This window comes from Columba livia, chromosome 2, assembly GCF_036013475.1.
Source record: "Columba livia isolate bColLiv1 breed racing homer chromosome 2, bColLiv1.pat.W.v2, whole genome shotgun sequence".
Taxonomy (NCBI): domain Eukaryota; kingdom Metazoa; phylum Chordata; class Aves; order Columbiformes; family Columbidae; genus Columba; species Columba livia.
In genome coordinates, this window is record NC_088603.1 from 5145618 (window position 1) to 5160778 (window position 15161).

At 41.5% G+C, this 15161-nt stretch overlaps 1 protein-coding gene across 7 annotated transcripts in view; it reads left to right on the forward strand.

The window, feature by feature from the left end:
* CRHR2 (corticotropin releasing hormone receptor 2) overlaps positions 1–15161 on the forward strand; it is a 146981-nt gene that overhangs the window by 65869 nt on the left and 65951 nt on the right. For 6 of the 7 annotated variants that reach the window (XM_065050323.1, XM_065050319.1, XM_065050321.1 and 3 more), the window contains one exon: positions 11649–11734. In XM_065050323.1, the coding sequence (XP_064906395.1) occupies positions 11649–11734 (86 nt within the window). Of the gene's footprint in view, positions 1–11648; positions 11735–15161 lie in introns of those variants that run through there. The other variant, XM_021299486.2, reaches the window with a different exon arrangement.

Consider the following 15161-nt stretch of genomic DNA (forward strand, 5'->3'; position numbering starts at 1 on the left):
TTTATAAAATGCTGCATCTATGATCTGGACAAGAGTTTGACATGAAAAAAACAACAACAAAAATATTTTGGTAGATCCAAAAAAACTGTTCTCGTTCCAGACAGATGTTATTGTGGTGCAGACAAAATGCCGATGATTTCTCTGTGATAACCAGGTTTTGTAGGCTTTTAGCAAGATGCATTCCCTGTGTTGTGTGTGATATCTTCGTGTTCCTTGGTTACTCTTATTTTCCGAGGGCCCTTTTTTCTCCTATGAGCTGCTTTCCTCTCTCAACCTCTGCTCTTGGTCTGGAGGTTTCACCTGAATCCCATGTCAAAAGGTATTTGAATCTTACCAGGCAAATATCACATGAATGGGCGCATTTTGGAACCCAGTCCCATCCCTAGTCACCATCTCCTTCTTATCTCAGCCACTTTTCTCATTATTTTTGCAGAGCCCAGGGAACATTGACTCTGTGCTCCATCATGAACCAGTCAGACACCTGCTGTGCTTTGCTTATGTGATTGAAACGCAGATTTCATAAGGTCACCATATTTCTGACTAAAATCCAGGCAGTGAAGGCTCTCTGAGAAGATCATTGCTCCCTGCATTCCCACTTACCTCAGCAGAAATTAAATGATAAGGAGACTGCACATTGGGACTCATTTGCCCCAACAAGCCGTACAAATTGTCTTCTTGAGTCAGTTGTCCTAGGAGACCTCCAGCCTCGGGCTGCTTTCCCCTTTCTCCCACTCTTGTGTTAATCAGATCATAGTGTTTCTCAATTCCACTGTGTTTTACTATGGGTAATAAAGTACAGTTACACCACTCATTGTCATTGCCATATCTCTGTGTGTTCAGTAATTATGGCAAGTGACTAATTGAATTCTGAATTTCAACTAAGAAGCAATTACTATAAAGATCAAACATCATTATCAACTGGTGCCCTGACAGCTTTGCAGAAGGGGGTTAGGCGGGGAGCTTTGTTGCTCTGTGCTCTCCTAGTCTGTCAGGCTGAGAAACAAACTCTGCTTGAGCCCTGGGTAATGACTTTCCTCCTCCAGTCTTAGTGTTTTGCTACCACTGCAGAACAGTGGGAGAATTAATGACCTGTTGGACTAATCAGCAGTGAGAAACTTTTCTTAGACTACACCTTTCTCGCTCATGTTTTTTAGGTATCTGTGTAGGTGGATGTTCCCACGTGTTCCGGGCCATGGAAGTTTTTCTAGTGATTTGTGCATGATTCCTATGAGCATTAGTTGGATGATAACCTATTTTACTTAAAACACTTGCATCATCCAGACTCAAGAGAGGGAAGTATTTAAAACAGAAATAGGAGTGGTTGTTCAACATCAAATTCAGGCCCATCCAGGCCAATATTTTGTTTAGCCCAAGCATCTAGATTTACTTGTCTACATCAAGGTGCTTATATGTGCTCTAGGTGATTAAGTTTCCTTTATTGTCATCAGAAATGCAGCTAATGAAAGAAAAATTCAGCTCCGTAAAGTAAACAGCCACTAATCAACTGAAGCTGAATCTCAGTCTAGACTATGCTATCTGCAATCACTAGAGGTCAGTTCAGTTGCTTTGACTTCATAATCCAGCACTATTTGTCCTGGCTTGTGTGGATGCCATAGGTGACACAAAATTAGGTGGGAGTGTTGATCTGCTGGAGGGTAGGATGGCCATACCGAGGGATCTGGACTGGCTAAATCATTGGGCTGAGGTCAATTGTATGAGGTTTAACAAGGCCAAGTGTCCTACACTTGGGTCACAACAACCCTGGGCAGCGCTACAGGCTCGGGGAAGAGCAGCTGGAAAGCTGCCCAGCAGAAAGGGATCTGTGGATGTTGGTTGACAGCCAGCTCTGTATGAGCCAGTGTGTGTCCAGGTGGCCAAAAAGGCCAACAACATCCTGGCTTGTGTCAGGAACAGTGTGGCCAGCAGGACTAGAGAAATGATTGTGCCACTGTACTTGACACTGGTGAGACCCCACCTTGAATCTTCGCGTCAGTTTTGGGTTCCTCATCATAAGAAGGACATTGAGATGCTGGAGAGAGTGCAGAGGAGGGTGATGAAGCTGGTGAAGGATCTGGAGCACAAGTGTGATGGGAGCGGCTGAGGAACCTGGGGGTTTCAACCTGAAAAACAGGAGCTCAGGGGAGACTTTCTGATTTCTGAACTACCTGAAAGGAGGTTGGAGCATGGGGGATTGGTCTCTTCTCCCAAGTAACAAGTGATAGGATGAGAGGAAATGGCCTCAGGTTTTACTTTGGAGGTTTAGATTGGATATTAGGAAAAAATTCTTCATGGGAAGGGTTATCAGGCATTGGAACAGGCTGCCCAGGGCAGTGATAGAGTCACCATCCCTGCAGGTGTTTAAAAGGCATTTAGACAAGGTTCTTAGGGATGTGGTTTAGTGCCAGAGTTAGGTTATGGTTGCACTTGATGATACCGAGGGTCTCTTCCAACCCAACTTATTCTATGATTCTATGGACACCATGGGCCATCTCAAATAGTACCAAATGTCTATATAGCAGCACTTACACTATAACCTTCACTTACACATGAGCATCTGCATCATGACATCAGAATTTATATGCCTTAATCTTGAGCTCTGTTTCATCTGTAGGGAGGAGTGTAAAAATAGGGCAAGCATGAAGATCAACTTCTCTTGGCTGCTGTTTTAGTTTCCAGCAATCTCAAGTTTCTGTGATTTGCTGAACTAGAAGTGGTGTCTCTGCATGTTAAAGGAGTAAAAAATGTCTGGTCTGTTGTGTGACACCTGTCCTTTCAGCAAAGATTAATTTGATTAGGTGTGTGTGGAAATGTTAAGCCCAGAATGAATTTCAGACTTTTACTTTGGGTTTTTTGGGACTCAAATCTTCATTTCTGTACAACTATGAGGAAGAGGTTTGGGTTGGTTTGTGAGCTATAGTGAGCCTGTTCCCTTGTCTCTGTTTCCCTGTCTTCTTCATTTTCTCTCAGTTTTTTCTGTAACAGCATGATCCTGGTATTTCAAAACAAGAGTTTTCTTAATCACAGACCATGAAATAATTTCCTCAGGTAATTAATAGTTTATAAGGGTAGTGATTACAGACATGAATAATAATTCTGTTTTGTTGAATGATTAATAAAAGATTTACAACAGGAACCGTAAGGAGATGTTACAAAGAAAGCAGGTTCCAGGATAATTGCCTGATCATCCTTCTAAGGAGTGATTGTTTTAGGAAAGGGCAATGACCTGGGGATTCCCTGCCACTGTCCGCACCTCAATGAAGCTGTAAAGAAACAGAATATGCAGTGCCAATTAGATGTATTTTACAGAACAGTTTTTCTTAACCTTGGAGGAATTGAAAGAGTGAAAAATATTGCAAGAAATTGTGTTTTTGTTTCTTGAGGAGAACTGTGTGGGGTTGGCTTGCAAGGGATTGGAAAGTCAAAGAGAATGTTTACTTTCTTTTATGTATGGTTTTATATTAACAGATATTCAATTGAACAAAGTTAAAACCAGCCACTTTTCTCACAGCTTTGTACAATTCAGTCTATGGGATCTTTCTTAAAGTGGTAAAATGGCAACGCTTGCCACCAGGCAGCCACAGCCTAGGACAAGAGTGACCTGCTGAGCACAATAGAGACATATCAAAAACTCTGAGTTGGGACCTACTTAGATCAATCATGGGAGTGTGGAGAAAAGAGGTATGAACACAGAGGCCAGGCTGTGGGACCTGGAATCAGCTTTTGTTAAGAAGGTAAAAGTGTAGACCATGATCTTTTCCTCACAGAAAGGGCTGTCAGGCATTGGAACAGCCTGCCCAGGGCAGTGGTGGAGTCACCATCCCTGGAGGGGTTTAAAAGACATGTATATGAGGCTCTTAGGGACATGGTTCAGTGCTAAATTTAGGTTATGGTTGGACTCGATGATCTTGAGGGTCTTTTCCAACCAAAATGATTCGATTATCTAACCACAGCCTGGCACTGAGGAGCATCTCAGAAATAAGGACCAAGAGAACAGCTGCCTGGTCCAGGAAAGAGATGCACACGGGATCCCACCCTCAGTAGTATTTGCAGTGGCCAGGACAACACACCAAGTAGGTTGTGAGCCAGCTTGTCTAGGAGGCAGCCAGGGGTTGCCTGGAGAAGACTTAATAAAGGTTGGTCCATGGACTTCAGCGCTTAGGTGAAAAAAAAGGAGATGGAAAAATAGGTACAGACAAACGTAAATGTATACTTGGGGTGTCATTTTATATTCCTGTAGTCCTGGAAGCATTAAACCTGCTCAGCTTGTCTGAGGCAAATTTTGTTTGGGAGTGCTGTGTATGTGAGGAAGAGGATCTATGTGAGAGTGAGCAAGACCATCTTTATCAGTATGCCTAATGGATCAATATGCCTAACGGAGAAGGCTTTGGGCTAGAAATACAGAGAAACGCTTTGCAAAACTGAAGAAGTCTGGAGAACTTCTATTCCTTCTTTTGCCTTTGACATGTTATGTGACCTGGGTAAATCACTTGAGCTTTTTAGCAGATAGGAAATCGATACAGAAAGTGAGAATAATTACTGCTTGAGCTTCTCATAAAGCATTTTAGGACTCCTTGGCAAAAGAAAACACTAGAAAGCAGAGAAGAGTTTCCTGTGTGCCTGAAAGCCCGAAGAAACACCAGGTTGGTGAGCAAAATGGAGCTGAGGTCAGAAATATTTTTCTAGGGGAACATTTCTTGCCTGAAGTATTATCTATCTGCCTTCTAAAACTCTCCTACAAGTGCATTATAATTCTACAGGACTAGCAAAAAATACCCCAATCATAACATGTAAGAAAACCTCTCTTTACACAAAGCTTCCCTTTCAGGATGATGTTGGCTGATGTACAAAGTAATGAGCATTGGTTGGATAATTGTTTTTTCCTTATTTTTGTCTGAATATTCCTCATTCACAAAGCATGTGGACAGATAATTTTCTTTTCAATCTCCTGAATGTCTGACCACTGTTACAATTACAAAATGTCACTTCTGATTTCTAGAAATAGCAAGCGGTTTACTGGTGCATTGTGAATCCTACCTGGCTCTATCTTGTCACTGCAACAATCAGAAGAAACCCACCAAAGAACAAGGATGGCACATGAATAAATAATTGCTAGCCCCATGATTCAGTCCCTATTTTTAGATGCTTGCTGTTTTTCTGAGACTTTGAAAAAGGGCTAAGAATAGCATACACATAAAGTGACATACCCTTTAAGCAACACAGGTTTTTTCTGTCTCATTTTATCTGAATCCTATGAAATCTGAGCAGTTAATCTAAGGAATTCATGCCATGCAGTTCCTGATGGATTTACTTGGGATCATGGCAAATAAGTACCCAAGAGAAAAAAAAATTGCTTAATACCAAGTAAAATGTCTTATTTTTAACATTCAATTAACAGAAGTTGTTTGGGGGAGACGCTGGGAGAATCTCACAATATCCCAGTGGTTAGGACACTCTGAAAAGCAGGAAGCCATTGAGCTGGGTTCAAGTTCCTCTTGAAGTCCAATGTGGAAGGACTAGAGTCAAAGTACTCCATGTTGTAATTAACTTTTGGGCTACAATGTCCAATGCTGGAATGTTTTGTTTTATTCCTGTGTTCTTTGAATTTTTCTAATTTTTTTCTTTTTGAAGGGTAAAACCTTGGTCAAATTTACCAGACTTAACAAGCAATTCTTGTTGCCCCAAGAATGTATATTTCAAAAATCATTTATTCAGCTCAGAAAATGTCATCCAACTTTAGGCCTGGCACTGAGACAAGACAGGTGTTCTCCACTGTCTATTCTGATTTTAAAGGCCAGTATTTCACAGAACCTATTTTAATTTTGCACACCTAAGGAAAAACCTCACTTATTTGTGTTTGATTTCAATTGGCAAACTTCACATAAAAACCTCCATTTTGGTGGCACCATTGACTTGGTGCTATGCATCCTGCTTTGCTGTGCCCTGGAGCCAGTGTAGGAAAGGACTAGCAAAATGTGATGAACAAGGTTACCTTGCAAGTAGTCTAAAATTACAAGGTTGAACTCTGCCTTGGTAAATATGCAAGTTTAACCTACCCCAAAAAGGAAAGCAACTTATTCAACTTGGTCAGAGGGCAATACAGAGACAAAGAGTTTAATAGTTGTCTTAAAAGGGAGGTAAATATATGTATATATATATATGTGTATATATTTAAGATATTAGAAAAAATGTTCCCAGTGGAGAGATTTAATAGACTGTCTCAAATAGTTGTACAAAGCAATTACTAGAAATTCTTGGGGTGTACGCTCTTAAATTTGGACTGAATATGTCGTCTTGGTAGGGAGATGGATGACATAACCCACTGTGATTTCAGTTGTTTGCTGCATCTGTGATTCTCTGAGATTGGCACAGTCACTGCTAACTTCACTTTCCAAAACTTTGCACTTTCTAGTGAGTTTGTTCAGTGGGGGTTTTGGTTTTTGTGGTTGATGGACCCTTCATTTCAGCTTGGCTGACAGCTAACATGGATCAGCAAGCTTTCACAGCAGTCAGATTCCCTTAGCTGTGCATAGCTCTGAACAGACAATGTTTTATTTATTTATTCATTTGCCTATTTATTCCCTTCACACCAGTAGATTTACTCGTCTCCTGATTATAGGGCCACTCTGCACATGGGATCCAGGGGCAAAAGGCATAAATAGAGAAAGGAAGTTTCCATTTTAATGATGACTGAAAATGTAAACCTTGTCAGAAAGTCATCTACGTGAGACACAGCAAGATGACTAAAATCTTTCTGGAAACCAGCTTAGTTCTAGTTGTCAAGGACAAGACCCACTACGGTAGTGCTTGCACACAGTGCTTGGAATTTTATTTCACCCGCTAATGACTTGAAGGATGTACTTAACTTCCTGCAGAGAATTACATCCACTTACCTTTACCCTCTGCTCCTGTCTGTTGTTTGTTTCATGCTTTTAATGGACTTTTACTGACTAAATACAAGCCTACCACAAGGCAAATCTATACTGATTGAGTTTCCGCTACCTAAAAAGCTTTATGTTCCTCAACAGAGTCAATTAAAAAAATAAATTAAAAATTCATCAAATACTCCTCTTTGCGTACTCTATTCGGAAGTGTGACATCATCTGCTGCTGAAAATTAAATTAGGGTCAAGGTTTTACCTCCTGAACTCTCATAAAACATTGGACCTAAGCTGCATTTTAGAGTTGTTCCAGAGCATAATAGTGTCCTGCTAATCAGAGAATCATGGGATGGTTGAGGTTGGAAGGGGCCTGTGGAGGTCGTCGGGTCGGGTCCCACCCTCTGCTCAAGCGAGGACCCCTGGAGCTGGTTGCCCAGGACTGTGGCCAGATGACTTTTGAATATGTCCAAGGATGGAGACTCCACAACCTCCTTGGGCAACCTGTGCCAGTGCTCAGTCACCTTCGCAGTGAAAATTTGTTTCCTGATGTTCAGAGGGAACCTCCTGTGATCCAGTTTGTATCTGTGGCCTCTGGTCTTGTCACTGGGCACCACTGAGAAGATCCTGGCTCCATCTGCTTTGCACGCTCCCTTTGGGCATTTGTATGCATCGATAAGATCCTCCCCCGAGCCTTCTCTTTTCCAGACCAAACTGCCCCAGCTCTCTCAGCCTTTCCTCATATGTGAGGTGCTTCAGCCCCTGTGTCCCTCTGTTGAGCTCTCTCCTGTATGTCTGTGTGTCTCTTGTACTGGTGAGTCCAGACCTGCACACAGTACTTCAGAGGTGGCCTCATCAGTGCTGAGTAGAGAAGAAGGATCATGTCCCTTGACCTGCTGGCAATGCCTCCTTGCTTGTCCTCTGGACTGATGGTTAAGCAGAAGCAATCAAGTGCCAAGAGTGTTGCTAATAGTCTACAACAAAAGGGAATCAACAGTTTCAAAGTCAAAGAGGCCACAGACTGAAGCATAGAAATGAATGTTGGATGATACGTCAAAAGCCATGTGTAGAAAAGCTGTGTGTTGCCTGTGTCATTATGAGCACAGAGCACAAATAACCACAAGATATAACCACCAAAACCCTCTCAATTTATTTTGTTTATCTGTTCTTTAGAATAAAATCAGTAAGGAAGGAAAAAATAAGAGAAAGTAAAGTATACTGAGCTCTTCAGCTTGACATTTGTCTGCAGAAATGAAAACTGCCACAATTTTTCTTAACAAGGAAAAAAGGGATGATGTTAGTTGTTCTCATTAACTAATTGTTGCCCCAGAAAGACCGTGTAACTGTTCTTTTCTTCTTGAGTGTTCATTGTTTGTTTCTACAATGGAGTTCTCCATCATGACTCTTCCCTTTTCTCCCTGTTTTTCAAGACGATCGTTAAGAAAAATTCAACTTAATCCAGTCTTTTTCTGTATACGGTGCTTTAAGAAAAGGGCAACAATGCTTGTAGTACAAAGCACATTAACCCCAGTTCTCACTGGAAAAACAGGTTGAAAGGAATATTCTTCATTATCTTCAACCACCAAAGAGATCATAAAAGTCTCTTGGTAAGATCCCTCTTCTTTTCCTTTGCATGGAGAACACATCTTCCATTGCTGTCTTTCACAGAACCAATGGATCTGTCATCTTTTTGACATCTCTTTGCTGCTTTGATCACTGCTACAGCTCTGTGTGTCCTAGTGACTCAGCCTGTTATTGAGTCCAGAGTCTGTTATTTCTCCATCTTCTCTGTGCTGCTTTTGACAGTAAGTAGGGATGCTACGAAGCAGCTGTTTGCTGCTATGAAAAAGACTAAGCTGACTACCAGAAGTCACCCAGGGTCTTCTGTGCAGAGACATACAAGCTCACACGGGAAGTTCAGCACATGCCAGATGTGACTGAGTGTCTGCGAACGCAGCGAGTGTCTCTCCAGTACATATGCGGTCAGTCCAATGTCCGCAAGAAATGCTAAACTCACTTACTATGTGCCATGGGATTCATTTGTGCACGAACAAGAGCTACTTCTTCCAGATGCCTGCAGTGAAGCTCTTGCTCTCTAATATTACCTCATTCACTAAATCAGATATTTCTCCTTTAAAGCACTGGGTAAAGATCTCTATTACGTTATTAAAATAGATATACGAAAACATATTCAGTATGATTGGAAACTTGTTTCCATGTGGCTATTAGAACTAATGCTGTAAGACATTTGGAAGAAAGAAAGACCTTTGCTTTTGGGTATAAATCACTTATGACTACTGGAGTTTGGAATTAGACATTCCCAGAAGTCAGATCTACTTGATGTGTTTATTTCTGAGAAGTGGCTGATACTGGAGGAGATTCTGGACTTTGTTTGATTTTTGGTTTTATCCTCCTCTTGACCAAATACTCGCTGTGTAAGAGATCTGGTGTGACAGCTCATAAACCCAAATCACTGTTTCTTGAAGAACTTTGATGTGGGTGTCGTATAGGATTCCTGAATTTGAACTGAGAGCTCAGAGGCACATTTTATGACCCCTAATATTCTAAGATTACACATCAAAATGGAGGTGGAAATGAATGGCATTCGTTACACTCCATTTTGCTTTGCTTATCATGACCCGTTCTCTAATACTTCTTTTAGGTAATAAATATGAGGCACGTATTTATCCTCCTGAAAAGAAGGTTATAATGAACAGGGAAGGTGTAGTGTGGGAGACAGAGGTATCATGGCCTGAGAAGGTAGAACACATGGTTTGTGATGGTTCGCAGCTCTGCCATGGTCCTGCCAGGTCATTTTCGGGAAATCACGTATACATGTTTTGCTTCTGTTTCTGTACCTGGAAAATGGAAAGAACAAGGAAGAAGTTAGCGTGGATAGGGAGAGCACTCCTAATCTTTCTTTTTCAGCTAAGAGAAATCTTTGAAATGAGTTTTGGGGTCAAATGGGTCCTCTTTCCCTAGTTTTGCTACAGAGACTCAGCATCAGTAACCATTCTGCAGAGAGAGCTTCAGTACAAGGGCTCTTCAGGATGTAACTCAGGTCCAACCACCTGAATCCCACTCAGACCTGGTCTCAGAGGAAGAAAGTAAAACATGCCCCAAGACAGATTCAGCTTGAGATGTTGAATAATAATCAACACAACACTGAGCAGTGAAGTTTAATCATCTGCTTACCCTTCAGGGGAAAAATGTACAAAAAGAAAATAGCCCAGATAATTGCAGTTTATACCTCATTTTCCAGTAAGAAAGAGAGGGAAATGGGTAAAGTTGTCTGTAAACTAGGGAGAGAAATGGAAACTGAGATCCTTAACCTTTAGCTCAAGTTTCTGTAGTTAATCCAACTGTAATGTCATTATTTTATTTGGCCTTGTCACTCCGAAAAGAAACAGTGAAAAATTGCAAATAGACAAAAGCAACATGATATTGTGTTCTTTATGGATATGGTGTAATCTGGAGCATCTAGTGAACTGTTACTTGCTGTTTTCCATGTGGACTTTCCTTCTGTGTAAGAAAAAGCACTTTTTCAAAAAGTTTGTTTACCTTTTTCAAAGGCTGTCATCAACAGCACTTTTAGAAACATTGAGTCTCCTGCTTTTATTTGACATCTTGTTTTCCTGATGGTTGGGTGCTGAACTAGCACTGAATGACCATGGCAAAGACTCAAGAAGAAATTGGGTAAAGGGCAGCAAGAACATCATGAAGAGTTCATTAGGAAGTTGCTCTATGTGTCCTTTGGGGATCTTTCTGAATTTCCTGTTTTGTTTTAATTTTCTTGTTTCTAAGACACAGTTCAAAATAAGCATGGAAAAAAAAACCTATTGCTGGGGGTTGGGTGTGCTTCTGATGAGTGGAGGAAGGTAATTTATATAGCAAAACTGTGCAGTTTTCTCTCTGCGTTCCTTGGGATGAAGAACACTGCTTTCCAGAAGTTGAACTCTCCTCCACACCCCCAATATTACTACACGTGGTTCCCAGAGCTCCTCAGGGTCACATTGCAAATGGACATTAAATCTCCCTGCTTCAGTAAAGGAATTAATGATTTTCATTTATAATATGTTCTGGGAAAACTGGCACTTCAGAAAGATATCAAAAGTGGTTTCGTTTTCACAGAGGATGGGTGAACACATCCTAACCTCAGTGTACCCGTTTCTGAAACCTGCTCATGGACGTTCTTGTGTGGACTCCCCAGCCCGCCTGCTCCAGGATTGGGAGATGTGCTTGTCTTTCTTCTTTTTCAGGTGCTTTGAAGAAATTTTACAAATAATGTTATTGCATAGGAAGACTCTAGAAAATTGGTACCTCTGAGAATGTTGCTTCTAGTTTACAGTAGGATAAATGAGAGGGGAGTAGAGCAATAATTTTACCATACACATACCATTCTCCTAGGTGGAACACTAAAGACCTAAACTTTTCTGTCCACTTTTGAACACATAATTTAACTGCTTTTTAAAAGACAATACTAACATTAAGCTTTCTCTTGCAACACTCTTTTCATACCTTTACTGTCTTCTGGACCCATATGCTGTAAGTAAACATTATCAATAAGTATCTTTAAATATTTTATATCTCCCAGTATGTTTATGTTCTTTATTTCTCCTCTTCAGTGGCTGCTCTAGTCCTCATAGAGGTGGGATAAGTCTATTTGCCTTGTGAATAATCTATTCTGTAACCTTTTATTAAAACTGTGAAATTACTAGGCTTTTTAATGTCCAGCACAGAGTGTTCATCTCTCTTTTATTTTGGTCAATACCAGGAAATGCCTACAGAGAATGCCTGGGCAACGGGACATGGGCTTCCAAGATAAACTACTCCCAGTGCGAGCCTATTTTGGATGACAAGGTCTGTACTTTTCCCTTCATTCTTCTCAATGACATTTCTCAGCATACATGAATGAAAGCTAAGCTTAAGGTTAACGTACTAATTTGGGACTTCTGAGATGGATTCTATTTCTGTCTCTGCAACAAACCCTCCCTGTGAACTGAGGCAAATCACTTGTCCTCTCTCCATATCCCCTACTCACGTGTGTTTTGTAAAAGGGTGCTTTATTACACTTGGTCCCTGATGATGTAGGTTTATGCAGATCATTCCTCTTTGTTCAGATCCTACAGCTGCTACCATAGTTGTTAGTAATAATAATAAAAAGACCAAAAGCTTCTTTGGCACTGGAAAATAAGCTTTCACCAGCTGATTCCACCCAGCACCTATCAGTTCTAAGGTCTCAACAACAACTGACCTTTCTGGATCTCAATTTCATTTTTCCTTCTGCAAATATGTACAGGGGCAGCAGCAGAAAAATACATAAACAGCAGAGTCAGGTCCCAGCGGTCTTAAAAACATTGAACCAATTCTGCATTACATAGGAATTTACAGAATGAAATTAGCATGTAGGGTTAAGCTCCTTCAGAAAGGCTGCAAGCCATTATGCGAAGTCCTTTTCTTGTCAAATGACTTAGCTTTTCTTGAAGGTATCATAGACATTCACCAGAACAGTTTAAAGCTTCAAGCCTTTCATGCCATGTTCTCCTTCTCTTCCTCCTGTTTGAGTGTTATGGTGGAACATGAGGCCAAAGAGGTGGTGGGTGCCCCATCCCTGGAGACATCCCAGGCCAGGCTGGACGGGGCTCTGAGCAACCTGAGCTGGTGAAGATGTCCCTGCTCATGGCAGGGGTGGCACTGGATGAGCTTTGAAGGTCCCTTCCAACCCGAACTATTCTACAATAGTCTTTGTGCTGTCTCTCTGCCAGGTGTGACTTTCCCCCTAATAACCTAGGTAAAGCCCAGCAGCTCAGGCCTGGATATGTCTTGGGATTCATTCCACTCACTCTGTCATTGGAGTTGTGCCACGCTGGTTACAAACAGTGAAGAAGTCAAAGTCTCACCTGCTGAGGGCTACTTGCAGAGCTAATCTGGATTTAGTATGCAGGAACCATCTGAACTGGTGCTGTGCCCAGAACAGTCATGATGTGCTTTGGCACCCATCCTGAAAGATCCATGTTATTGCTGAATGTGGACTTTGACAAGTGAATCGGAAAACAAATAACTACACACCAGCTGTTGAAGAATGCCCACCCTTGCCCACTGGCTAGGTGATTTGGTGGTAGCCCACTCCTTCACACTATTGCTAGAGGCTTTTAGAATGGAAGAAAAAAATATACAAATATACAACTGCCATCCAGAAGGACCGATACACAAACAAGGTGGTCCAGCACAGTGGAGAGGCTCCCATGGTGATATAAGCTGATCTAAGCTGGGACCACCCTGGTGGGAATTTCTTTCCAAGTTGAAGTGAAAAACTAGTTTTTGCTGGGAATGTTTTCAGACAGATCAGTTCCCTAAACCATCTTAATGCATTACTGCAGGAGGGATGAGGCTAGCACAAGCAAGGGAAGGGAAAGTGCGGCTGAAGTTGAGAGGGACAGCAGACCATCTCTGAATGAAGTGGATTTACACTTCCGCAAAACCACCCCCTCAAAAATGAGTAAGAGGGGGTGTACATAGCAGTCAGGGCTGAGTTAGAGATTGGGGAACAGAGCTGGGCAAAGACTTGAAATTTTTGGTGTGGTTTAGCTGGTATAAGATCTTGAACTGTCAGTAAGAGTCTGCTGTACCAGCTCTGCAAAATGCTGCTGTACTTTAATGACACTCTGTGTGTTTGTCTGCATGACTTGAAGAGTTGCTATCTCTGCACAAGCAAATACAGAGGAATTCTATTTGAAGAGGCTGGAGGAGTATTGTGACTAGAGGACAGGATTATTTCCTTTACTCTGTTTTTGCTTTGAAAAAATTTGCAGCTATGGTGATAGCTTAAAACTTCTTAACTAGCACGTTCCTTAAACAGATGAAAGTACAGATGTTCTCCCACCCTTGTTTGCAAAAGCTTAAAATCTCATTTATTAGATCTTTAAAGATTTGCAGCAAGCTTTACAAATATTAATATTTGTGAATATTTTCGAAATCTCTACATAATGCTCAGTGTTACATATGAATATTTGGGTTGTTTGGTGATCTCAAAAAAAAAAGAAATCCCCATGGATTTTTCTAATCCTCCATTTTGATTAAAGGTGAGATGCAAGCACACATATGGGTCTATTGTTATTTCTTGACTGATCCTAGCAGGTGCTATGCATCAGCCAGGAGGTACCCCTGTGTTTCGTGTTTATTTTTAATGCACAAAACAATGCTACTTTCAGACTTGGCCACTCACAGCCAGAGTGCTAAAGAATTACATGGCTTGGCCTCAAATGCAGTGGCTGATACATGGGACAAGAACAGGAATTTTCAAGATCAGCCCTCAATCCAGTGCTACGTGCTTTATGCCAGAGTGCTGGTGATGTAGCAAAGGAAATTTTAGGGTTTTCTTTTCACCTGTGGGTCATCCTTAGAGACATAAGCTCCTGTAGCAAACATTCACTGATGGATTACATTAGCACAGCATTGCTTTACTTGAGGCCAAGACCCAGGGCAGCAGCTGATAAAACTGTGCTCTGGGACTGTTTTGCTCCCAGATTTCCACTTTGGCTGGGATCTAGTTGCCTGCATGTAGTTATACAGTGTAATTTAAAATGCCTTAGTGTGTTTCCATGCACCCGGAATTCCTTCTGGAATTCCTGTGTCCTTTAGCAGCAATAACTGGAAGTCAGTCACCAGAACCAACAAGGAACCACAGAGTCCCCTGAGTACACCTGAAGGGACATGAGATGCCTGTGCGTGTATAACTGTGCGTAATTGTTCCAGATATTGGTTCAGATGTTGGGTAGATACACAAATGTTGGTGTTCTAATATCAGACTTCATCCCGTCTTCAGTTAGCTCCTTCTCCAGGCACAAGAATTAGGTACAGAAATAATTTTGATCCAACTGGCTATTTGATGGCATAATAAATGACAAATGGAAAGCTTCTTCTCAGCCGGCAAGCTCCTGTTGTCAAAGGGACCTTTGCTGAATCTAGCATAAGTCTGTGCTCATCTTAGAAGACAAGTAAAGACTCTCAGGCAGCAAAAAATACATCCTAGCCTCCAAAAAAGAGCTATAAATTAGGAACTTTGGTCTTGTGTATGTTGCCTTTGACAGCTGGATATAAATTTGGCTCTACTAATGTTTTGAGGTGGTTTGAAGCTGTGTAGCTGAGTTAGCACCATGCCGGGCTTAAGTTAGTGTATCCCGCTTAGGAGCATGGTCACATTAGCCACAACTACCCAGCTTCCAGCTGGCTCAGAACAGGAAAGCAGTGAGCTCAGAGGCATCTTGGATGACAAAGATACTTCCCA